A 25,624-nucleotide genomic window follows, 5' to 3' on the forward strand; every position below is an offset into this window, starting at 1 on the left:
TTTTCTGTCAAAAACCCTATTAGTAGTCATAGCCAAGGAAAGACACCAGCCTTTTAAGTTGAAACGAAAATCTAGAATAGAATTATTTGGTGACCAAGTACTTAGGCCTTTGTCCGGTACAGCACAGGAATGGCTTAATTTCTAGAGAGTTTTATAGTTGTATAAAATGCTTTCATGTATATTATTTCATTTAATAGGCAGGGAAACTGTTATGTGTAAGATAGGAAAGGCTTGCTTTAATTTTACTCTTAATGTTGCCTTTGTCCTAATCTTTGCACAGACACTCACTCTTTTTATCTGACAAGCATCAGCCCACCTCCTTAGGTTGAAAAGTGAACCAAATTTGGTATGAGTGTTCCTTTACAAGAAAGAGTTGTATTTAAGGAATTAATCCAAAGTAGAAAGGATAATCTAAAATGTGACAATGCCTCACTAGTCTTTGAAGACTAGGCTTTTAACATTACCATTGAGCCTGTTTAACTTTGTTTCATAGTTTTGGTTTACTACACAAGTCAGTAGATAGTAATTCTGATGTCATCATCATTAAAGGCAACATTTCTCGAGTGCCCATTACGAAAAGTAAAGTTTGTGGCTCTTCTCATCTTAAAGACAGTTTGTGGCTCTCCTCATCTTAAAGAGATGAACACAAGGAACAGTATAGAAAACAGAAAAAAGGAAAAGTAATGTCGCAGAAGTCAAAGCAAACAGTGCCCACTGAAGGACAGGGTTACTTAGAGATTCTGTTTCCTATATCGTTCCTTGTGTTCATCGCTGATGTGGAACGTGTGAGTCTATGTGATCCTTTTGGTAACCAAGGTGATCTTATCTCAGGAGCATGTGGTAGGATGCTCAACTGAGTTATTAGGAAGAAGCCCATGTTGTTTATAATCTTTTGGCCTGTTTGGCTCAGCGGATAGAGTGTCAGCCTGTGGACTGAAGGGTCCCAGATTTGATTCTGGTCAAGGGCATGTACTTCCCTGGCTCAGGCCCTGGTTGGGGCTCGTGCAGGAGGCAACCAATCTATGTGTTTCTCTCACATCGATATTTGTTTCTGTCTTCCCACCACTCTTCCACTCTCTAAACAGCAGTGGGAAAGTATCCTAGGGTGAGGATTAAAAAAACAAAAACAACTTTTGGCCTAACTCGGCCACTTTGGTTTTCAAATGGGGCTGCAGGTCACTTAACCTTTCCTTTCTTAATTCCGAGATCTCCAATCTTTGGTTTTATCATTTCCGAGAATCGGATCAGGATCATTGGCTCTTAATTTTCTGGATGAATGGACAATTCAATTACAATTTCCTGAGATTGGTTGTTTTCATGTTTTCTAAGAAGCATATTTTGAATTATGGAAGTACTTCAGAAGCATCCATCTTTTGTAATTAGGACATGGGCACTCTTTTCAGAATTGTACTTAGTGTTTGTTTTGCACATTGTCGTTGATGAGAACTTTTTCCAGATTAAACTGCTTTTTTTTCTCAGGAGCCATGATCAACAGATCTTTCAGTGTTCCCACACTCACAGTGAGAAAAATAAGACCCCCTGAGGCAGTATTGTGTGCTCCAGGTCACCCAGATCCCGTCTGTGAAGCAGGTACTGAGTTTGGTCTTTCAGTGCCATAGCCTTTGCCTTTCCCTTATGCTTAAGGTTTCTTCTTGTTAGGCTGAATTGTATGAAGTTGTTAATATAGGAGTATTTGACCTACAATAAAAAGCAGTTTCATATGCTACTACAAAAACAAACAAACAAAACCACCCAAAACGAACAAACAAAAACTCCACTTAAGAAAAGCTCATTTTGCAGGCTGGAAGAGGATAATGGGGGGAAAAAGGTAAACTTCTTTAAGGGGAAAAAAACCCTTAGTCATTAATGTCTGAAAAGGATGAGCCAGAGTAACAAGAGTTCTTTGAGAATGCTTGGCTCCTTTAACTTAAAAGCATGGACTGAGGAGACGAAGTGTGTGGGTTTGAATCCCATCTCCCCTCTTACTACCCTACTAGCTCTGTGACATTAGACACTTCACTTAACCTCTTAGTGCCTCCCTGCCTTCACTTTTTAAGATCCAGTAAGTTATTTTCATCAGTATCTGGCATTATTATAAGGACTATAACTGTGTGTGTTACATAAACTGGAGATGAGAAATAGAGATAGAATATGTTTTGGTCAACGCATTAAATAACTTTCTAAACCTTTCAAAATGCTATTTATTAGACAGTTTGAAATTAATTAAGTGAATGTAGAATATTAAATTAGGTTAACATAGTAGTAATTTACCCATGTGAAGTTTGTACATTCATTTAAATGTACAAATGGTTCAACTAGATCTGAGAGTGAGTGTATACAATGAATTACCCCTTGCTTTCAAGAAATGAGTGAAATTTCCTCACAAGCATTCTTTCCCCAATATTCCTTTCAAATTTTTAGTGCTAAAGTGCCACTCAGAAACAGCTCCAAAAGGACTCTGACACTTCCCCACTCAAGTACAGATCAGGGACTTAATTAATGACTTCCCATGGCCAAGGGACTAATGTGACTATAAAGTGCACATCTACAGAAATGGTGGTTGATTTTCTTGTTTTCCTATAGCCTTCAGTTTCCTATGCAGTCTTCAAAAATTTCAGAAGAATGGGACACAGAAAGGAGAAAAGAATGTGCATTGATAACCAGCTAGTGACTGAACTAAGTGCTTTCAGGGTAAGAATAAAGTCATAATCTCTCTGTATAAAAGCCTAAGGGACCGAACGACTGGTCGACCAGTCGCTATGACACACCCTGACCACAAGGGGGCAGACGCTCAACACAGAAGCTGCACCTTGATGGTCAGTGTGCTTCCACAGTGGGAGCACCGCTCAGCTGACTGATGGGCGCCAGACGCAGGGCTCACGGCTGGCTGCTGCAGCCCAGAGTCCGCAGTGGTGTGGCAGTGAGCCTATCGAGAGATGGTGGCAGGTGCAGCGGGGCCAGGATGAGCAGGAGCAGCAGGCAGGAGTGGCAGGTGGCATTGGACTGCTGGTTTCGGCCCGATCCCCGCAGGCTATGCTGAGGGACCCCATTGGTGCACAAATCCGTGCACCAGGCCTCTAGTATTATATGAAAGGTGAATGAAGTGCTCTGATTCCTATGTTGCCTCTATCAAATCAAATACAAAATTTGTTAAAATACTTAATTTAAAGTGTGTGAAAGAGAAATACTGGCCAAATGGAATTGAAGTCTAGGTAGATAGTGAGATCAGAGAGCCCCTAATTCTTCAAATAAAAATCCATGGATAGCTAGAACCGGTTTGGCTCAGTGGATAGAGCATCAGCCTGCGGACTCAAGGGTACCAGGTTCGATTCCGGTCAAGGGCATGTACCTTGGTTGTGGGCACATCCCCAGTGGGGGGCATGCAGGAGGCAGCTGATCGATGCTTCTCTCTCATCGATGTTTCTAACTCTCATCCCTCTCCCTTCCTCTCTGTAGAAAATCAATAAAACATATTTAAAAAATAAAATCCATGGATTCTGGGGCCAGATGTGTCATTTCTTCCGAGGTTACTGAGAGAATTTGCAGAGTGAACACTGAGCCACTATTACTTATTTTTTAAGAGTATCCTATCTAATAAAAGAGAAACATGGTAATTAGTGTATGACTGCTACCCTTCCCATTGGCTAATCAGGGCAATATGCAAATTAACTGACAGCCAAGATGGCGGCCAGCAGCCAGGCAGCTTGAAACTAACATGAGGCTTGCTTGCTTCAGTGATGGAGGAAGCCAACGTTCCCGCCTGCCTTGCCGGCCTCTGAGCTGCAACTCTAAGCAACTATGTAACAAATATAGAAGCTAAACAAAACCCCAGAAACCTGCTTTACTCCACCCGGCTTCAGCCAGCAGGATCGCAACATTGTAAGCAAAGGCCAGAAACCTACTTTCAGCAGCGGAGGCCTAAGAGCTGAAGCCAAGCCTCAAAGCTAAAGCTGGCCCAGAATAAAAAAAAGAAAAAGAAAAAAAAGGAGCGGTTGGGAGCTTCAGTCACCACCAGCCTGAAAACAGCCCTCAGCCCCTCACCCAGACTGGCCAGGCACCACAGTGGGAACCCCCACCCTGAAGGGTGTGTGACCAGCTGCAAACAGCCATCATCCCCTCACCCAGGCTGGCCAGGCACCCCAGTGGGGACCCCCACCCTGATCCAGGACACCCTTCAGGGCAAACCAGCCGGCACCCACCCGTGCACCAGGCCTCTACCTTATATAGTAAAAGGGTAATATGCCTCCCAGCACCGGGATCAGCGGAGCTGCGGGGCCTCCCGGCACCAGGATCAGCGTGACAGGGGGCAGCGCCCAAACCCCCTGATCGCCCTGCGGTTCTGTGTGTGACAGGGGGCGGGGCCACAACCTCCCTATCCGCCCTGCTCTGTTCGTGACAGGGGAAGGTGCCCCAACCCCCTGATCAGCCCTGCTCTGTGCCTGATAGGGGGGAGCTCCCCAACCCCCTGATCGCCCTGCGACTCTGTGTGTGACAGGGTGCGGCGCCCCAACCCCCCCCCCCCCCCACGGGCCCTGCTCTGTGTGTGACAGGGTGCGGCGCCCCCCCCCCCCCCCTCCACGGGCCCTGCTCTGTGTGTGATGGGGTAGAGCCATAACCTCCCCATCAGCCCTGCCCTGAGTGTGACAGTGGCGGCGCCCAAACCCCCTGATCGGCCCTCTCTGTGGGTGATAGAGGGCGGTGCCCCAACCCCCTGATGGGCCCTGCTCTGTGCGTGACAGGGGGTGGCGCCGCAACCTCCCCATTGACCCTGCCTTGAGTGTGACAGGGGGTGGTGCCCCAACCCCCCAATCGGCCCTACCCTGAGCGTGACTGAGGGTGGCATCACAACCTCCCGATCGCCCTGCTCTGTGCATGACAGGGGGTGGCGCCCCACCTCCCCAATCGGCCCTGCTCTGAGCCTGACCAGGGGCTGCACCTAGGGATTGGGCCTGCCCTCTGCCACCCGGGAGCAGGCCTAAGCCAGCATGTCGTTATCTCCCGAGGGGTCCCAGACTGCGAGAGGGCACAGGCTGGGCTCAGGGACCCCCCTCCCCCCCCCCCCCCCGAGTGCACAAATTTTTGTGCACCAGCCCTCTAGTATATTTTATAAGCATCTCATTCATTTAGATCAATGGTTTTCAGCTGGTGTGCCTCAAGAATTTTTAAAACACGCAATACCTGACTATTTTAGTCAGGGGCACTGACCTCTATCCCTTAGATTGTCAAATAAAAAAAATGACAAAAGCCAATATGACAATAGCCACCTGGTGTGAATGAATCAAAATCATACCTATTTTTGTCAGATCAGCAAAGAATATATTTTTGTGTGTGTGCCACAGAATTTTAGTAATACAGAATGGAAAGAAATAATAAATGAAAACACTTTCCATCTTGTTATTCTACACCAGTCTTAATGTTTTACTTTTCTTACAGTCTCTTTATTTCAGCTCATTCTATGTGATTAAGACATTTTTTGTTCAACATTCATTTCCATACTTTAAAAGCAAAGAAAATCAACCCTCAGAATGACATTTATAAAGTAGAGAACTTCCAAGTAAAATGAAAACAGTGAAGAAGGACAGGGAACGCATTTCCTGTTGGGAATGGTTACAGTAACTGGGCACGTACGGAGAGGCTGTGAGAATATTTTGAAATGTGAAAAGGTGCTTAGGATGCAGAATCAGGGCTCATGGTCTGAAGTCATGGTGAAGCACCTTTTGGACCTTTTATAGAAATGTTTGTGAGAATTACCACTGTCCAGTGGAGGCCTGGGTTGCTTCAGAGTGGTGATCTCTCAAGTAGTGATTGAAATGCATAAACAGGATATTAAATATTTATGAGATGTTGTTGAACGATTTCTTTTCTGGGTAGAATTTGGAACAAACTGACGCCTGATTTCTTGTTCAGGTATGTTCCTGTTTATACATGTCTTTCTTTATAAAATGTGATGCATGGATATAATATTCCTGATGTGGTGTGGGATATGCAGAGTGCATTGGGTTTCCTGGTTTATACCAGATCATTTCAGCTCTTTAGGTATATGACCTCCCAGGCTAACCTCTAATAAATCAGTCTGAGATTACATTAGCTTTCTGAGCCTCTGTACTTACTGATGGGACATGTATGAAAGAGGCTAAAGAAAGGTTGGGAGGGAAAAAGGTCAAGTGTGTTCTTTCAGCTCTCCCTAGTAATACATTTGTATTAGGGATCTTGTAGTTAAGAAACAGGCCGTGTGAAAAAGAACTTTGTTGGTACACAATTTATTGCTACCTTTAAAGGGGAAAAACACCACTATAATTTATTGGATGTTACTTAATGCATTCAGAATGGGCGGAGAGAATATATGAATTATCCAAGGGTCTTAAATGAAAAACAACAACACATTTGGCTGATGTGGGTGCAAATGGGAAAGAAGATAAAATCTACAATAACTAAACTTAATTATTATAAAAGATATTTAAGATTGTTTTGAAATGACTAGTGTATTTCCTGCAGCTAGCACATTAGCTCACACATGGTTTGCACTCAGTAAGTATTGTCAAATAAATGAATTGTATTTATTTGACCTTTAATTGAATCCGGAAAATGAGTTGCAGCACATTTTCCATGTCTCCGAGTACCAGGGCCCTGGTCCTTGAGTAGTTTGCTCCGCTAATCTTGTTTCCATGGTAAAGTGAATTTGCATCTGCTCTCTAGGGGTATGTAGGAGGTTGGCAACATCTCTGCTAATTGTGAGGTCACCCGAAAGACCTGGCAGTGATGAGTCCTTCCCCAAATTGCAGCTGTGCAGCTTTCTCAGTGGTCTCATTCAGCTCCACTTCAAGCACATAACTGGGCTGGAATTGCATGAGATAAGTGCCGCCAGTGCTCATCACCATGGTGAATGGCTCTGAGAAATCAGTGAGTAACTAACCCTTTAACAGAATATACTTGCTCATTAAGTGCTAGGGTGGGTGGCAAGTTGGAAGCCCCTTTAAAAAATTAGTCAATAAGTTTAAAACGTAGCCAGTAAGTTTAAATTCTTCTCATGTCTCCCCAAAATGCAAGAAAAGTAGGTAACACTGTTATGACTTTTGAGAGCCCTGGCTGATTAGCTCAGGGGAGCATTCCTTTGCTCAGGTTTTGCTGTTGAACTTCACAGAACCATGAGTTCATGTGTTTGTTCATCTTGCATAGGGCTACTGAAGTTTTAACTTGAGCAGCCTTGGTTAGACCAGGCAATAGCTTTTTTTCAGAAGGAAATGAATGAGAGCTTTTTCTTTAAAGCCACTTCTAGAAAGAGTTAATTCTGAGTTTTAAAAAATCAACTATACAACCTCACCAGCCCTTCCTCCAGTCTCCTTAGCTGATTCCTTCTCTACTTCTCCATGTCAGGGTCCTCAGGGTTTGGTCTTAGATCCTTTTCTGTTCCTGCTCTACACTCTCTTTCTGGGTAGCATCACTTACCCCATGGATTGGAAAATGTTGGCAGCTCCCAAATGTAAGTCTCTAGCCCAAAACCCTCCACTAAACGCCATACCCCAAATATCGACTTGATTTCTCAACTTGGATGTTTCACATGATTTAAAACCCAATAAGTTCCTATAAGACACTTTGATTCTCTGTCACTAAAATTTGTTTCATCCTCAGTGTCTGGCATTTATATCCCTATCACAGACATCTACTTACCCTTCCTGAGTACTGAAGCTATAAACTCTGGAGTCATCCTAAATCCTTACGTTATTGTCCCTCCACGTTCCAACATCTAAACCATTAACAAATTGGAGTGGTTGCCCTCTAGTGTGTATGAGAATCCAAAATTAATCTCAAATGCGCTTAACGTTTCTACGCGTCTTTAGTTCAGCCACCCTGTGTTGCTTCCTTGGTCTAGCCACCATGATCTCGCACTTGGCTATTATAACTAACTGGTCTCCCTGATTCTACTCTTATCACCCTAAAATCTGTTTTCCAAAAAGAACAAGAATAACTGTCTTCAAAATTTATATCAAATTAGGCCATCTACCGACAGTTGCTTCCTATTTTAGGTCAAATAAAATCTAAATGTCTTATGGTCTTCAGAGTTCCATATGAACCATGCCCTGCCAACCCCTCTGTTCTATTTTTGCTGCTATAATGATTTCTGTGATTCTTGCCACTGTCTCAGTCTTCATGTCAGTTCTTTAACTGTGCGCTGTCTCATGTATTGTTCTTCCTCACTTACACACTTTACACTGATGCCACTTTAATTATTGCAGTTGCCTCTCAACAAGTCTTATTTCCACCTCTTTTTTTAAAATTAAAGTGTAATCTAAGTCATATATGTACATCATTTGAAAAATCAGTACTTACTACAAAAGTTATATTGGAAAAAATGAACATTCCTGCGCCCTCCTCTCCATCCTTAACTTCTGCCTGCTGTGAGCAATTGCATTTCTTTTGATACTTGCCTAGCCTCTATATTGCTAAGTAGTATAGTTATTTATTGTTTGTTTTTCATTTAAAAAAAATGTATTTTGTTGATTTTTTTACAGAGAGGAAGGGAGAGGGATAGAGAGTTAGAAACATCAATGGGAGAGAAACATCGATCAGCTGCCTCCTGCACACTCCCTACTGGGGATGTGCCCACAACCAAGGTACATGCCCTTGACTGGACTCGAACCTGGGACCCTTGAGTCCGCAGGCTGATGCTCTATTCACTGAGCCAAACCAGTTAGGGATGTTTTTCATTTTTAAAATATTTTACTGTGACATAAACATATGAGATCCAAACATACTTTGTTATAAGTAAATTTATAATTTCTTAAGGATATTTGTCTGAATACCTAATTTTTTCCCTGCCTTTCCCCCTAATATATAAGGTTCATGAAGACAGAGATTGTTTTCATCTTTCAATACTTAGTAAATTGCTAACTTGTAGGTACTCAGTGGGTATATTTGTAGTGACCATTAAATGATCATCAAGAAGATACCGTGGAATGTAGCTTTTGAAAACACTGGTTGATAAACTTAGGATAAGCTTAGAAGTAAGTTAAAAACTGGATTTGCTTAATGTCAACTGGCTTTTTGCATATTTAAAGAATCCATAGACATCCGAGGGATCAATTAAAAATCACTTAAGCAACAAGAGATTACAGTGAAGTGAATGGATATAAGAAAGTATATGAAAATCATAGTTTTTCTTGATGTGAGCAAAAATTAGACTATATAAAATGAGAAATGAGATAATCTTTATAATACAAAAAAAATCAATCATTTTGGATGAGTAAATGTTAGGATGGAACATTCATTTTCCATTTTACCAGTTTTTACCACTTCATTTTCACTTCTTCAACATAGAGCAGCTTCTGTTTATTATCACACTTGTGATGCTGTTTATCTGTAATGCAGTTAAAAAGGAACATTTTGAAATTGTCTTTAAATCTATATCTTTGTCAAATGTTGGGAAAAAGAGAACATTGGTTTTAAAGAAAATGGGAGAGAAAGCATATTTTTTTCATTTGTAAGAGTGAAATCTAGTCCTGTGTAATTATATAGATAGACTAAGACTGTGTTGTAAGACCATAAGCACAGAAGCCATTATAACATGTCCCATAGTAAAATCGGTAACCAGTGTCCAAGAGAGATAGATGGTCTAAAAACCAAGGGAGGATTTAATCAGGACTTATTTTGAATGTGTGTCAAATAAGTGACACTGTGTGGAATGCCCCTGAGTTCCTTTCTAATAGTCATTTCCCATGTATCACTGTTTCAACTGTACTACCCTTGCTTTTCCTTAAATATGCTAAGCTTATTCTGATCTCAGGGTCTTTGTTTCTCCCTCTCCCTGGAACGGTCTCCCCATACACTTTGGCCTGGCCATCTCTCAAACTCTAGGTCTCTGCTCAGATGTCACCTCACCCGAAAGGCCACCCACTCTCTCACCCCTTCATGGGATTTGGCACCTGACTTTATATTATACATATATAACTTTTCATTGAGTAAATAGGCCTTTAGGGATGTCTTCATAAAACAAGTGGTGTGTCTTTTTTTCTTTCTGGTCTTCCTTCTGGTGTTGTTCACACTTAGGTTGTGAAAAGTCCCCTGGGAAATTTAGTCACAGAAAGTCTCTGGTAATTAAAATATTTGGTAATCCACAGTCCACATTCACGTATAGTTAACATTTTTCTGCCATACGCACTCCACATCCAGGCCTTCTCAGAGCTCATCACTCCCAATGAAGAAGGCGGATGAAGTTGGAATCCTCGTTACTTCCCCACCGAGAGCGTTCATGACTCCTGCTCAGTATTGCGCTTCCTCCGGCTCCTCTAGGCCTGAGCCACTGGGGAGGCGAAGGGCAGGAGAATGCTCAGGTGACTGACAGTGTCATGGAATGGTATTGCTGAGCACTATGCATTTTAAATCCTCACCTGAGGATATGTCTTATTGCTTTTTTCTTTTTCTTTTAGGAAGGGGAAGGAAGAGAGAGAAGAGAAAGAGGGAGACAGATACATTGATTGGTTGCCTCCTGTATGCACCCCAACTGCGTATTGAACCTGCAACCTGGGCATGTGCCCTGACCAGGAATCAAACCCGAAACCTTTTGTTTCACCAGATGATGCTCCAACAACTGAGCCACACCGGCCAGGGCGAGGGCTATTTTTGATGGCTGCTTAGAATGAACATTCTCTTTCTCTCATGGGAGGGTCTCCTCTTCAGAAACACCCATCAATCCCTGGGTCTCACTCTTGTCTTTTGAAGAGGGTTAATTCATCTTCCCTGGATGGTCACTTTCAGCTCCTACTGTGGCCTATGGGCTATATTTTAACCTTGTTTTATATTGTGAAACAGAACACAGACATAAATATGTATATAAACCATCAATGTAAGCTCATTAACCAATGGTTATGGAGCAATTGTGTGTGACTTAGACCAGTTGAATCAGTAGCACATTGTCTCCCTTCCTAAAGTATAAGTTAGTGATGTGTCTTCCCTCGTTCACTGCTGCACCCTCAGCTCTGGCTGTACAAAGTTGGAACTCATGGGCATTTTATGGAATAGAGGATCAAATGAATGAATAGCTAATAAAATTATTATACATTTAAAGGACAGACTATTATTCAGCAATGAAAAAGCAAGCTTATGAAAGTTATTTAATACGATTAAGAAACAAAATAGCTATTAAAGCTATTCTTAACTGGGAAAAAGAAGTAGAACATAAAACTAACATATGTATGCATATGTATAGGAACACACATGCACACACACTGCCACATACACACACATATACTTACATATACGTTGTGTGTATGTGTGTGTGTAAATAGACTAGAAAGAAATAGTATATGCATACGTTATAATTGTGCAGGATTTGGGATGGTTATTTTCTCTCCTTAACTATGTTTTTAAATGTTCTGCTATTTAAAAGTTCAGGTTTTAAGATCACATTTTAAGAGGGTAAACAAAGAAAGAGAACTAAAAGAAAGGAAGACGGAAAGAAAACTAAAATCTGGAAATATTCCCGCAGATCTGCCACGGGAGAGTCATTGGGCAGCCACCATGGAGGAGGCCCCGAGAAAAAACCCTGGGCCACTCCGAAAGCCAGGGTGCTCTTGGCAGCTTGTAAGTCTGGTCACAGAGAACTGTCAGCCCAAGATAAAGCTCAGAGCCGAGCGCCGTATTTTATCTTCTGCTCTGTGAGGGAAGGGGCCTGCCTTGCTATTGATATCAGAGTTTGGACTAAGACCATCTGTGAGGTGCTGTGCTTGACGTCAAATCCTTAGTGCAAAATTTTTTAAAGATGAGAGTTCTTTGGAATAACACTCACAGGGCAGGCCTAGCCTCTTTCAGATAGCCTCACGAAGGCAGCGCGCGCCTGAAGCCAGGCGATCTTTGGTATGAATTCTGTTTCACCACAGACTGATTTGTGACCTTAGAATGCAAGACTACTTTTTGAAACTCTTTTCCCCCCCAACTCTACAACGGGTGAGACTAACATAGGTGTCTCAGCTGGCGGTTTCTGATTCAGTGAAATCATGTATATGCCGTGTCGGGCATACAGGTATAGTATTTTCTTACCTTATTGTTTTCTTCGAAATATTTTTACATACATTTCAAAAGAGAAGAGTGAAGGACTTTATAATTATTGAAGCCTGGGTAACTAGAAAAAAGAGTCATGAGCAGAGAAAAGACTTGGGAAGAGAATGACGGTGCCACTGTAGTGAGATGAGAAGTGGAGAGTGTGTCTCGGATGGAAGCAGTGGGATGGGAGGGGATTTGGGGAGTTATCTCCAGAGAGGGGGGGTAATAAAACCACTGGAGGTGACAAAGGCAGAACAGTTGCTGACCAGAGACCAGCCCTGGAGTGAGGAACATCGGCCTGTGTAAGGAAGCAGAAACAGTGGCTAGAGAAAAGGAAAACTAGAGCGACACAGAGGAGAAAAATTGTCCAGGTTCAAATGCCTTAGGGAGGAGAGTAAAGGAAAGGAAACTGAAGGTGACCCAGAACAATTCCTGGAGTTCAGTGGGGCAAACTAGAATGCAGGCAAAAATGTAAGTAATGTAGGTAGCAAGCAAATTTAGAGGGATGGATTAAAACCCAAAATCAGTTTGGAAATTGGGAGCTGTAGATTCCAGCCCTGACATTCACAGGGACTTACTGTGTGATTTTAGGCGAGTCCTGCAGCATTTCTAAGCCTTGGTTTTCTTGATTTTTAAAGCTCCAGTGATGGCAGGATGGTTTCCGAGTTTCCTTCTTGCACTGTAGTTTGTGATTCTCGTTGAAGCCCTTTGTCAGGGAAAGAAAATGTGAATGGTGCTCATAATGTTCCTTGAAAGCTTTTCCTAAAAATAGAACTTGGACCCCCAAAGAAAGCAACAGAACTGCCAGAGGAAGAAATTAAATTGTAACCCCCCCAACCCCCCCTTCCGTGATAGGGCCCCAGGTGGAGTAAATGGACCGCTCTTGAGGGCAGTGAATGGATATGTTTTCTTTGATCTCAAGAAGGAAGAATACATTGAGTTAAAAGCAATATTCCTTGAGCACCTGTTCTGTAGCAGACCTTGTGTATTGAAGGCATGACGAGAGGCGCTGTGGCCAATGCCTTCCCTCAGACAGCTCATGGTCTAATCAGAGAGACCCCAAAACAATAACCACAGAGGATTTATTAGTGTCATAGTGGAGAAGGTCCAGGGTATAAGTGGATAGGGGAGGCAGCGGTTACTTTGGACAGAAAACAGGGTTGGCTTGATTTTGAAGAAATAACTCTCGATACTGACAGTGACTTTCTGGACAGAGAAAGCAGCGCATGCCATGTACCAAGATGTAATCATGCAGCTGGAAGTTTTTTGGAAACACGTTACAATAGAAAGCTTGTTCACACAATTAAAATTGGTTTGTTAGGGTTCTATATGAAGTTTAAGTAGTAAAAAGAAAGCTGGAATGATAAGCAAGACTTTGTCATGACTTTATACCGTGTGTGTCTTCATTAAGGACTTGGTGTTTATCCCTGTGGCTATGAAGGGAAACAGAAAGGGTCGAGTCAGACAGAGTATTTTAGCATAAGGCAGTAGGATAGATGTGGTGTCAGAGGTGTATTTTCATACAGATTTGTGTGTGTACATAGAATGCACAAATGCATGAAAAAATACTCCAATTTTATAGTAATATTGAAAATGACATTTTAAAAATAAAGCGTGAAACAAACTTAGTAAAATTTATGTCTTGCCTATATTATGCTTACATTTTAAAGTATATAATGCTGTATTTACTTAATGAGATAGATATTCTAACATTACCATACAAGAAAATACTTAAGAAAATAAAGCCAAACTTGTGTAGACATTCAGATCATGTAGAGCATCAGACAAATATATGTCTAAAGTGTTTTTACAAGCACATACTGATGCCAAACTTTTCAGCAACTTCTATTACTGTTGTTTAGAAATGAAACACTTGTGCTACTCCCAGTATCCTCAGGTCTTCAGAAGATAGACTTTCCTTTTGCTATCAAGCACTTGGTCATTTGATGTTTCCAGTTATATGGGTTCATTTTATCTTTTGGCTACATTTCTCCAGTTCTCTTCTCAAGCCGGGCCTCTTCTTGAACTGTTTCTGAGACTCAAATTCCTCTTTGCCCTTGTTCCCAATGCCTCCTCTCATAGGGAGCCACCTTGCCGCAGTCTTATCCAAATCCTGCTATTCTTCAGGACTCCGCTTGTGTACTGAAGTTATAATGATCTACCACCTAATGTCCCTTAGCATTTAGGGACATTAGTATGGTATTTAGTTCTTAATTATCCTTTAAATATATACATACATACATACATATATACATATATACCTATATACATATATATGTATATATATAAAGGATATTCTCAAAGACTCTCACAACACACGTTTGAGCCTCAGATAAAATACTTTTAGCCAGTTCAGTTAAAGGTTAGCTAGAAAACCTAGGTTTTGTAAAATACAGACAAGTTCAAGAAAGCACATGGAAGAATGAAGGGAACACTTGAGAGAAATAACCACAGTAGTGCTTCAGTTTTGTGAGTGAACAGGAAGTGAGGCCGTGAAAGGGAGGGAGGTAACCCAGTAGGAGTGGGAACCAGAGTGGAGAGTGCCAGGTTGCTTACTAATTTTTTGGTTACTTTTTAGTTATGCTTCTACTAGAGGCCCAGTGCACGAAATTCGTGCACGGGTAGGGTCCCTAGGCCTGGTCAGCAATCAGGCCCAATCAGAGCCTTCCGGCTGCTGGCTGGGGCTTTCCTTCTGCTTGCCGGCCTGGGCTTCCCTTCCCTGCTGCCGGCTGCCAGCTGGGGCCTTCCTTCGTTCTTCGCTGCACCCTGGTGGTTAGTGCACATCATAGCGAGCAATAGAACTCCCGGTCTCCCGGTCGAACTCCCGTGGGGACACTTTGCATATAGAGATTAGAGCTTTGGAATCTGTTTGTCTATGTAATAGGCCATGGTTCATTTAAATTCAAACAAATGCAACATTGATATTTGGTGAATTGAAGAAACAGTATATAAAAATTTGTGCATATTGGCCAAATTACATTTCATGTTGTGATAGAATTTGGTGGTAGTATCAGTAAACCTACATGTAAATCAGTGTTAATGGTTGTTTTAAAAAGCACAGAGGCATCTAAATAGAGAAATGAAATATCAGAGCCAGTAAGAGAAGACATGGCTGCCAACACCTTTATGTAAGTTATGGTAAATGTGCAAAATACTGAAATTCTTGCTAAATCATCAAATCAAAGAATAACATTCAGTGACAAAATAACTGATGCCACCATATGAGGAAATGTACATGATGACAGAAATAAGGTAGGGAATAACTGTGAAACTTAATTTCATTGCCAAATATTTGCATGAAATGTCTCATTGAAAAATCTAAAAAGAGCAACTGGGAGTAAAACACTTATATATTCTGCATTTATTTTAGATAAGGAACAGTGTCGTATTAATTCACATAATATTTCCTTTCCTTCTAAAATGGAAAGGACAATATTTGCCCTAAAGTGCTGCTTCATTGCGGATCGTCGAACACAGAGGCCCTTGTGCAGAGAAGTTAATATGGAGTTGTGTTCTTCCATGGCCTGTACAATCATAGTATAGATAAAACAATCTATTTTATTAGTGGAAAAAGTAAGCCCTTTGTGGAGCACAGAAAACCTTAAGATTTTCTGCAATTTTTAAAAAAATATATTTTATTGATTTTTTTACAGAGAGGAAGGGAGAGAGATAGAGAGTTAGAAACATCGATGAGAGAGAAACATCGATCAGCTGCCTCCTGCACATCTCCAACTGGGGATGTGCCCGCAACCCAGGTACATGCCCTTGACCGGAATCGAACCTGGGACCTTTCAGTCTGCAGGCTGATGCTCTATCCACTGAGCCAAACCGGTTTCGGCTGCAATTCTTTTTAATACAAGTCATTATCTTGAAAGAAACCAACCTAAGCTAGAGCACTTCCCATGCTGCAGGATAATATTCAGACCTCAGACAGGAAACGTGTCCCTGGAGAGAGCATACCGAATGTGCCCCAGAGTGAACTGAGCCGGCACACTGTGGTCAGACAGTAAATATACATTGAATGAATAACATTTTTTTCTTTTTAGGTTGGTCCTTCTCCTTTTAAAAATGTCTATAGATAGTGTCATACTAAAGTTACACGAAAAAATGCCCCAAATATATACATATTTAAAAAATTTATTTAAAAATATTTTTATTGATTTCAGAGAGGAAGGGAGAGGGAGAGATAGAAACATCAATGATGAGAGAGAATCATTGATTGGCTGCCTCCTGCACGCCCCCTACTGGAGATTGAGCCCGCAATCCTAGGTACGTGCTAGGATTCAAACCGTGATCTCCTGGTTCACAGGTTGACGTTCAACCACTGAGCCATGCTGGCTGGACAAATCCTATCCAATAAAAGAGAAAAATGGTAATTGGCGTACGACGATACCCTTTTCATTGGCTAATCAGGGCTATATGCAAATTAACTGCCAACTAAGATTGGCAGTTAACTGCCAACAAGATGGCGGTTAATTTGCATATGTAGGCACAATGCAGGGAGGCGAAAGGGAAAGCAGGAAGAAGCCCCCTGCCACTGACAGTGATCGGAAACCCAGGGGGGAGCTAAGAGCTGGGGGGCAGGGCAAAGGCGGCCCTGGGGCCGCCTTTGCCCTGCCCCCCAGCCATGATCGGAGAATCAGGTGCCTTTTCCGCCTGGCCAGTGATAGCAGGAAGTAGGGGTGGAGCCAGCGATGGGAGCTGGGCACGGTCGAAGCTGGCAGTCCCAGGAGCTAGGGGTCCCTTGCCTGGGCCTAAAGTGAAGCCCACGATCGCGGGGCTGCTGCAGCTGTGGGTCCCTGCTGCCCGAGCCAGACGCCTCAGCCAGAGGTGTTAGGCCTGGGCAGGGGCGGAGCCTGCAACCGCGGGGAGCTGGGGGTCCCCTGCCCAGGCCTGACACCTCTGCCGGAGGCCTCAGGCCTGGTCAAGGGGCCGATCCGGTGATTGGTGATCGGAGGGTGATGAGGGTCAACTCCTCTGGCCGAGGCATCAGGCCTGGGTGGGGGGCGGAGCCGGGGATTGGGGGGATATGATGGTCCCCTTGCCCAGGCCTGAAGCCTGGGTCAGAGGCGTCAGGCTTGGGCGGGGGGTGGAGCAAGCGATCAGAGGGAGATGGGGGTCCCCTGCCCAGGCATGATTCCTGGGCCAGAGGCCTCAGGCCTGGGCAGGGGCCAGAGCCAGTGATCAGGGGGAGATGGGGGTCCCCTGTCCAAGCCTGACACCTCTGGCGGAGGCGTCAGGCCTGGGCAAGGGGCCGATCAGGCGATCGGAGGGTGATGGGGGTCTACGCCTCTGGCCGAGGCATCAGGCCTGGGCTGGGGGCAGAACCAGTGATGGGGGGAAATGAGGGTCCCCTGCCCAGGCCTGACGCCTCTGTTAGAGGTGTCAGGCCTGGGCAAGGGGCCGATCCTGTGATTGGAGGGTGATGGGGGTCAACGCCTGAGGGCTCCCAGTATGTGAGAGGGGGCAGGCTGGGCTGAGGGACACTCCCCCTCACCCCACACACACCCAGTGCACGAATTTTGTGCATCGGGCCCCTAGTATATACATATTTTAAAAGAATAATATTTTAAAAGAATCATTAAGGTAAATCTTTTTTTGCATTATTCCCACCCCCAAATGATATGTGCATGTGAGCCTGCACTGTGTGTGTGTGTGTGTGTGTGTGTGTGTGTGTGTGTGAGAGAGAGAGAGAGAGAGAGAGAGAGAGAGAGAGAGAGGGAGAGGGAAGAAAAGGGAGTGAGGGAGAGACAAGGGGACAGATAGAAGTGGTGTAATTATTATTTTATTTTTTAAATATATTTTTATTGATTTCAGAGAGGAATGGAGAGGATGAGTGAGGTAGAAACATCAATGATGAGAGAGAATCACTGATCAACTGCCTCCTGCATGCCCTGCACTAGGGATCAAGCCTGAAACCTGGACATGTGCCCTGACCAGGATTTGAACCGTGACCTCCTGGTGCATAGGTCAATGCTCAACCACTGAGCAATGCTGGCCAGGTGGAACTGTTACTCTAGTTCTTCAAAATTTTATTGGTGGTATAATAAAATGAAATTGATGAAGATTTTTAGATTACTTAAGGTATCTTATAATGTTAATTCTTACAGAATGAAATGAGATAGCATATTCGCAATCACCTGGACTTTTTGTATGGAAGATGCAACATACTTTAATCATTAGAACAAAGCAAAAGAAAAAGCCTCTTTTATACTTCTAAGGAAAATGTACTTTTTTAAAACATAGATTTATTTTTTCCTACTATTCAGCTTGGGAGAATTACTGTGTCTGAAAAAGTAATTATATTTTACTGTGGTAGGTATATGTGGATCAAGTTAAAACGAACTATATATAATTAATGCAAAGCAGAATTATGAACTTTGATATTAGCAGATTGGGTATGAATAATGCAGGTTCTAAGGGATTATTTCTTCAAAAATATTTACTAAAGAGTTAACAGAGTGATCAAATATATATTTATATATTTATTACAGTGGAGTAAAATAAAATTGAAAAGATTAAGTCATATGTTCTTCCATGTGGAATATTTTCCTAGTTATAATGCAAATTTATTCTAAAAAAGGAAAGAAATGACTAGGCTTAGCTTCAATATAATAAAAGGATACCTACTTGTTATGAGTTCTTTTTATTGATCATAACCATATTTTACAGTTTTTAGCCCTCTGCCCACAATTGGTGAGCATTAAAATCCATTTTCTTGGCATTGAATGAAATGAAACTTGTTTATGTAAGTGATGCCTTTTCTTCTCCTGTAATTTATTGTTCACAAGGTTTTCAAAATGTTTCGTAGAAGGCTTTGAGAATATTTTATATAATGACTTTAATGCTATGTCTCTTACGTTTGCTTTGATGTTACATGACTTACTTTGTTAAATAATGATTGTCAAAAAGTTGGACTATGTCGTGTATGCAATTAAAAGCTGTATTGCTCTTCTGTACATGCTGTACATGTAAGTGAACCCATGGGTCTCCCAAAGTGAGCCTTTAACATTCCAGAAGTTTTACTGTGCATCTGTTGCTGGCATCTAGCCTCCCACCCACACAGGCTAAGACTAACTAAATGAGGTTTATGCTAGTGTAATAAAGTACATAAAGATGAAGTAATAAAATGGGAAGACAGTTACTTTATTATGCGGTTGCTCGAATAGCTTCACTAGAAGAATGTATGCACATATGTGAAAGAAAATAGTGTGCGAGTAGGAGAACCCAGAAAGTAATTTATTCAAATGGCATTTTTTACATGTCTTTTTATGTTATTTATTCCAGATGGGATTCATACAGCTCAATGAGGACTTCATATTTATTGAACCACTCAACGATACAGTGGCGATAACGGGTCACCCGCACCGTGTATATAGGCAGAAAAGGTCCATGCAGGAGAAAGTCACAGAGAAGCCAACTCCTCACAGTCATTACTGTGGTATCATTTCAGGTAATGCCCTCTGAAAGATTTCACTAACTATTCAATGTGGGGGGCGGAGGGAGCAATATGAGATGGATCCTTCAAAAATTCTACCCATCCATCCATCCATTCATTTACTAGCTTTATCTTTTTCCTTTGGTTAATGACAAATCTATTTTCAGATTATTTTTTTAGTTTTCTGGGCAGTGCCATATTTTAATATCAAGAAATATAAAATCAAAATGACTTCAGAGATTAATATGTAATATACCCCACATGTCTCCTGAATTGTGAAGTGTTTCTCTTGGGATGTGGGTCACCTCACTGGGATAGAAATGACACTGAGCATCCTGAAGCCGGTCCTGTGAGCTGAGCTCCTGGCCTTATTTTAGTCCAGCTCTGTGAGAATGGCATAGCTACCTCTTTCCTTTGGCCAGAAGCATCTTTTACTCTTTCTTTCTTTTTAAAAAATTTTAAACATTTTACCCAAGTAAAACTCACCTTGGAGGTTAAAGTTATCAGAGGAATAGGAAGAAGAGTAAAAATTTCTTTGAATTTTATTCACAGTATCAGAATACCCTAAATCTGGCAGTTTCAGAGGCACATAAACCTTCCTAGCCATCAAACCCTTGTCTCTGTCTGTCTGCCAGTACTTCACAGAAATGAAACGGTGACTATTTGGTGCACTTTCTTCCTTTGGCAGAGCTTTGTGGCATTAGCAAGAATGGCAGGGGAAATGAATGATTTCTCTTATATAAGTAGGACCTGGAAGTCGTAGCCAACATTCAGAAAATAATGAGTTTCCCTAGGACAAATTTTTATACATCTAAACCAGACATCTCAGTGAATACTCACTGATATTAGATTAGAATCTGAGGAAATATGAATTTATTGAAGAATTCTTGGTGCAAAGGTTTTAAAATTCGACTTGCAGATTTCAAATTAGGTGTTAGTGCCAACATATTTAAGTCTAAAGTTGGTTATGGTTTTGAGGCAGATTTGGATATATGAATTATGACAAGAGTAACATTTGCAGAGGCCATAGGATGTTCGTATCATCAATTGGGTAGGGGGTTTGGATTCAGAAAGGTTTACGATATGTTTCTGTTTAGATATATTCATCTCAAATTAATCGGTGACTTCTGTTTTCTTTTGTGGAAGGTCATATCAGTCTTTCTGGGAATCATCTTCAAAAGCGGTTATGTGAATCTCTGTCACACCATTCGGGGTACACGATCCAGTCCATTTAAAAGACACATCTCTCTTCTCCATTCTAAGAACGATAGCAAAAGGCATATAACAGCTGAATGGAAGTCATAGCACTGTGAACAAGCAACAGAAAGGCTTTTGCATGGTGAAATGACAACAGCCACCACAGCTTGAATTTAGTCCATTTAAGGAGATAGCCGTGTATGAGTTATACTGTAGTAAGTTCCAGCTGTTCTAGATACCCATGTACATGGGTGACAGAAAGCAGGCTTTGTGTGCGTCATTATGTATGGGGAAAAGACTTCTAGAAAGTTTTTAATTTTAATAGGTTTATAACGCATAAATACTTGGTTCAGATTTGACAAACATTTCTCATGAAGTTTTAATTATTTTTTGTTAGGCATAACTGTTATATGTTAATTGACCTGCACTCGCATACAAGAAGTGCTAAGCTGTCATCAATTGGATGATTTACTGAGCTTTCCTATTTTCAGTGGCTTTTTAAGAGCCTAGAATTTAAAAAATCATTTTAAAATTAACAGTTTATTAAATAAAATATTTATTTACTTATACTGAGATGTCTAATTGTAGCTCTTACTTCAAGCTGATATATTCACATATTAAACACATGATTAAAATTTGAATAACAGTGAAGTATTTGCCTTTGCACAGTCCTATATAATAAAAGCCTAATATGCAAATTGACCAAATGGCAGAATGACTATTGGAACGACTGGTAGCTATGACGTGCACTGACCACCAGGGTGCAGATGCTCAACGCAGGAGCTGCCCCCAGCCCACAGGTCCCAGGCCAGCCAAGGCGGGTGCCAGCGGGGGCCCCCCCAATCACCCTGCCGGTTACCCTGCAGAGGAAGGCGACTGGTGGCAGCGGCGGAGGGTGGGGCTGGCGAGTGGGTGGCACCAGGCCAGCCAAGGCAGGTGCCAGTGGGGGCCCCCAATTGCCTCGCAGAGGGAGGCGACTGACGGCAGCGGCAGGGGGTGGGGTCGGCGAGCAGGTAGTGTCAGGCTGGCCAAGGCAGGTGCCAGTGGGGGCCCCCAATTGCCTCGCAGAGGGAGGCGACTGGCGGCGGCGGCAGGGGGCAGGGCCGGCGAGCTGGTAGTGTCAGGCTGGCCAAGGCAGGTGCCAGTGGGGGTCCCCCAGTCGCCCTGCTGGTTGCCCCACAGATTGGCCCTGATCGTCGGCCAGGCCTAGGGATCCTACCCATGCATGAATTTCGTCCACTGGGCCTCTAGTGGAATCATAAAGTTACTTGTATTCAACTTAGTCTTTGTCCAGTTTTCCTTCTGCATTTTGATGCCTTAGTATATTATGTTTGCATTTATTTATTATATGAATATTTTTTCAAAACAGGGATCTTTATACTTTAAGATAACTTTGCTGTATTCTTTTATTAAAATATAATTAGAGGAAGGGAAGGCACATGAGGTTGAGGGTCAGAGGCCCTGATTTTAAGGCACACCTTCACTCCCACTCCAGCTAGGTACTCTTTTTCAATTCTCTTAAAATTTTGAAGTTTAGCTTCATATTTGCAACATAAGCATGACCAGTCACCTCACAGAGATGTGGAGTTAAAAGGCATAGCTCATAGTCTCAAGAGGCAAACAATGTATTATTTTATTTTAAATATTTTATTCATTGATTGACTTAGAGAGAGAGAGAGGAATAAGGGTAGGGGGAGAGACAGACATCGATTTGTTTTTCCACTTACTGATGCATTCATTTGTTGATTCTTGTATGTGTCCTGACTGGAAATCGAACCCACAACCTTAGCATATTGGGACAATGCTCTTACCAACTGAGCTACTGAGCCAGGGCATCAATGTATTATTTTGGACAAACTGGTGAAGGAGTAATTATTCTGTAGTGTGATGAGAACTGTGACAGCCTCAGTACACAAGATCCCAAGCTTCACTATTGGGGAGGCTGAACCTCAGAGATCAAATAAAACTTCTCCGCACCACAGGAAGAAAAGAGGACAGAGTATGCAGGCTGAGTTAATGGACTTTGGGGTCTGACTGCCTGTTTTCACATTCATGTGCTACCACTTCCTAGCTTGGTGACTTTAGAAAACTTTATCTCTCGAGAGCTCCATTTACAATATACAAAACTAGAGGCCCGGTGCACAAAAATTTGTGCACTCGGGGGAGAGGGGTCCCTCAGCCCGACCTGTGCCCTCTCGCAGTCTGGGACCCCTCGGGGGATGTCCACCTGCTGGCTTAGGCCTGCTCCCCGGGGGATCGGGCCTAAGATGGAAGTCAGACATCCCTCTGGCAGCCCAGGAGCCCTCGGGGGATGTCCACTTGCCAGCGGGGAGCAGGCCTAAGCTGCAGTCGGACATCCTTAGCGCTGCTGAGGAGGCGGGAGAGGCTCGCACCACCACCGCTGTACTGGCAGCCCTCAGCCTGGCTGTGGCTGAGCAGAGCTCCAGCGTCTGCCCCCTGGTGGTCAGTGTCATAGTGACCAGTCATTCCCAGTCATTCCGCTGTTAGGGTCAATTTGCATATTACCCTTTTATTCTATAGGATGGGGATAGTGATACCCGCAGCTCAGGGTTGTTGTCAGATTTAGATGACATTATGTGAGCAAATGAAAAACTTATGTGACATTTTTAGTGCATGTTGTTAGGGGGGGAAGTATTCAGGCAGAAGGAACAACGGCATCACCGTGGGGAGTGGAAGACGGATGCCTGCAGTGCGGTCCCGAGATACCACCCTGAGAAGGTAGTCACCGGCTAGGTAACGAAGGGCCTTCTGTGCCGTGGGAAGGACTTTATCTGGAGGGCAAATGTGGTCTTTGAAGACTTTTAGCAGGCAAGTGACATTATCAGTATATACTCCTTAACATTTTAGTATAAATCGTGAGTGTGTCTAGGACTCAGACCACTGCTGAAATCATTTCCATACACCATCCATAACTGTTGTGGAGGTTATTGTCAGTATGTGGAGGATATTATGGAGATCATACATTGAGCCCCAGTGAATACACGTTTTAAAATTTATTCTCTGACTGGAAGTGTGTGATATCAATTATGTTGTCTTTATATTTGCATATGGTTGGAAAATGGCCTCAAGATTTAGGAGATGAAGAATGAGCATATTTGGTGTAGACAATGAAGGCTTCAAAGGAAGCAACTTTATAAAATGATTACTTCAATATGCATGATCTTCACACACAGTGGCTAACTTGTATGATAGCATCTACCATGAAGTGGAGATTCTTAAGAAACTTAGACTGTTCCAAGTAGCCTATCCTACATAATAAAAGCCTGATATGCTAATTGTCTGGTTGTCCAGTTGTCCGTTCCACCAATCAAAGCGTAATATGCTAATGATATGCTAAAGCCACTCAATAGCTCGCTATGATGTGCACTGACCACCAGGGGGAAGACGCTCCGACCATTAGGTTAGCTTGCTGCTGGGGTCTGGCCAATCAGGACTGAGTGAGGGGGTGGACACCCTGGAGCCCTCCTGCAGTCCCTCCTCGGCTGGCCAACCTCCTGTGTCCCTCTCCGGCCCTGATCTTGCACCAATGGGGTCCCTCAACCTGGCCTGTGCCCTCTCACAATCCAGGACCCCTTGGGGGATGTCAGAGAGCCGGTTTTGGCCTGATCTCGCAGGCCAGGCAGAGGGACCCCACTCATGCATGAATTCACGCACTGGGCCTCTGGTTTATATATATAAAAGCCTAATATGCAAAATGTTTCCTTGGGAGTTCTACCGACCAGGAGTTCGATCACTTGCTGTGATGTGTGCTGACTACCAGGGGGTGGTGCAGAACTAAGGAAGGCCCTGGCCAGTAGGTGGCAGCTGCTAGGGACCCTACCCATGCACGAATTTTGTGCACTGAGCCTCTAGTTTAAATATAACATGCAAATATGGATGCTGCATAGTGACAGTTTGGGGCCAACGTAGCTGTCACTAGCTGGGGCAACAAAGGGAACATACTTGGTCTATTTACTACTCTTGGTACAAAGCCCCTCTCATTGTGTAGCTATCTCTGTGGTTTCTTTTGGGCTCTCCTTTTATTTTTCTTACATCTCTTCATGAGTGTGTCTTCTTCCACATGTACACCCCCTACATGTAGGAGTTTCCTAGGACTTCCTCCTTTTCTTTCTACTTCTCACTCCACACGCTTTCCTGGGGGATATAATCCAAATTCCACCTACTCTTTTGTAATTGGCTTCTTGTGCTTAGCCTTATTGTTAGGAGGTTCATCCATATTTTTGCACATTGCAGTCGTTCAGGGATGGGGAACCTATGACACGTGTGTCAGAGGTGACACACGAACTCATTTTTTTTTTGGTTGATTTTTCTTTGTTAAATGGCATTTAAATATATAAAATAAATATCAAAAATATAAGTCCTTGTTTTACTATGCTTGCAAATATCAAAAAATTTCTATATGTGACATGGTACCAGAGTTAAGTTAGGGTTTTTCAAAATGCTGACATGCCGAGTTCAAAAGGTTCGCCATCACTGCAGTAGTTGGTTTATTTTTATTGGTATATAGCATTTCATTGTATGACTAGGCCAAAATGTCTTTATTCATTATACTATTTTTTAAAAAGATTTTTAAATTAATTTTTAAAAGGAGAGGGGGAGAGAAACATTGATGTGAGAGCAAAACAGAGAGAAAACATCAATGTGAGAGTAACACAGCAATCGGCTGCCTCTTGTACACCCCCAGGGGATTGAGCCTGCAACCTGGGCATGTTTCCTGACCGGGAATCCAACCAGCAACCTTTTGGTGCATGGGACAACACCCACCCAATTAAGCCACACCGGCCAGGGCTATCCATTGTACTATTGATGGTTATTTGAACTATTAAGAATAGTGCTGCTTTGAATAAATTGTACATGTGATTTGCATGCATTTTTGATGAGTATATATTTTCGATCATTGACCATTGGGTGTGCAAATGTTCAGCTTCAGTG

The 25,624-nt window shown here is 42.7% G+C and overlaps 1 protein-coding gene across 1 annotated transcript in view; it reads left to right on the plus strand.

Annotated features, from left to right (window-relative positions):
• The window catches only part of ADAMTS19 (ADAM metallopeptidase with thrombospondin type 1 motif 19), a 216,734-nt gene that overhangs the window by 21,800 nt on the left and 169,310 nt on the right, over positions 1-25,624 (plus strand). Inside the window, exon 3 of the mRNA XM_059695332.1 lies at positions 19,324-19,489. Within this exon, the coding sequence (XP_059551315.1) occupies positions 19,324-19,489 (166 nt within the window). The remainder of the gene's footprint in view (positions 1-19,323; positions 19,490-25,624) is intronic.

The sequence above is a fragment of the Myotis daubentonii genome, chromosome 5 (genome assembly GCF_963259705.1).
Source record: "Myotis daubentonii chromosome 5, mMyoDau2.1, whole genome shotgun sequence".
Lineage (NCBI taxonomy): Eukaryota > Metazoa > Chordata > Mammalia > Chiroptera > Vespertilionidae > Myotis > Myotis daubentonii.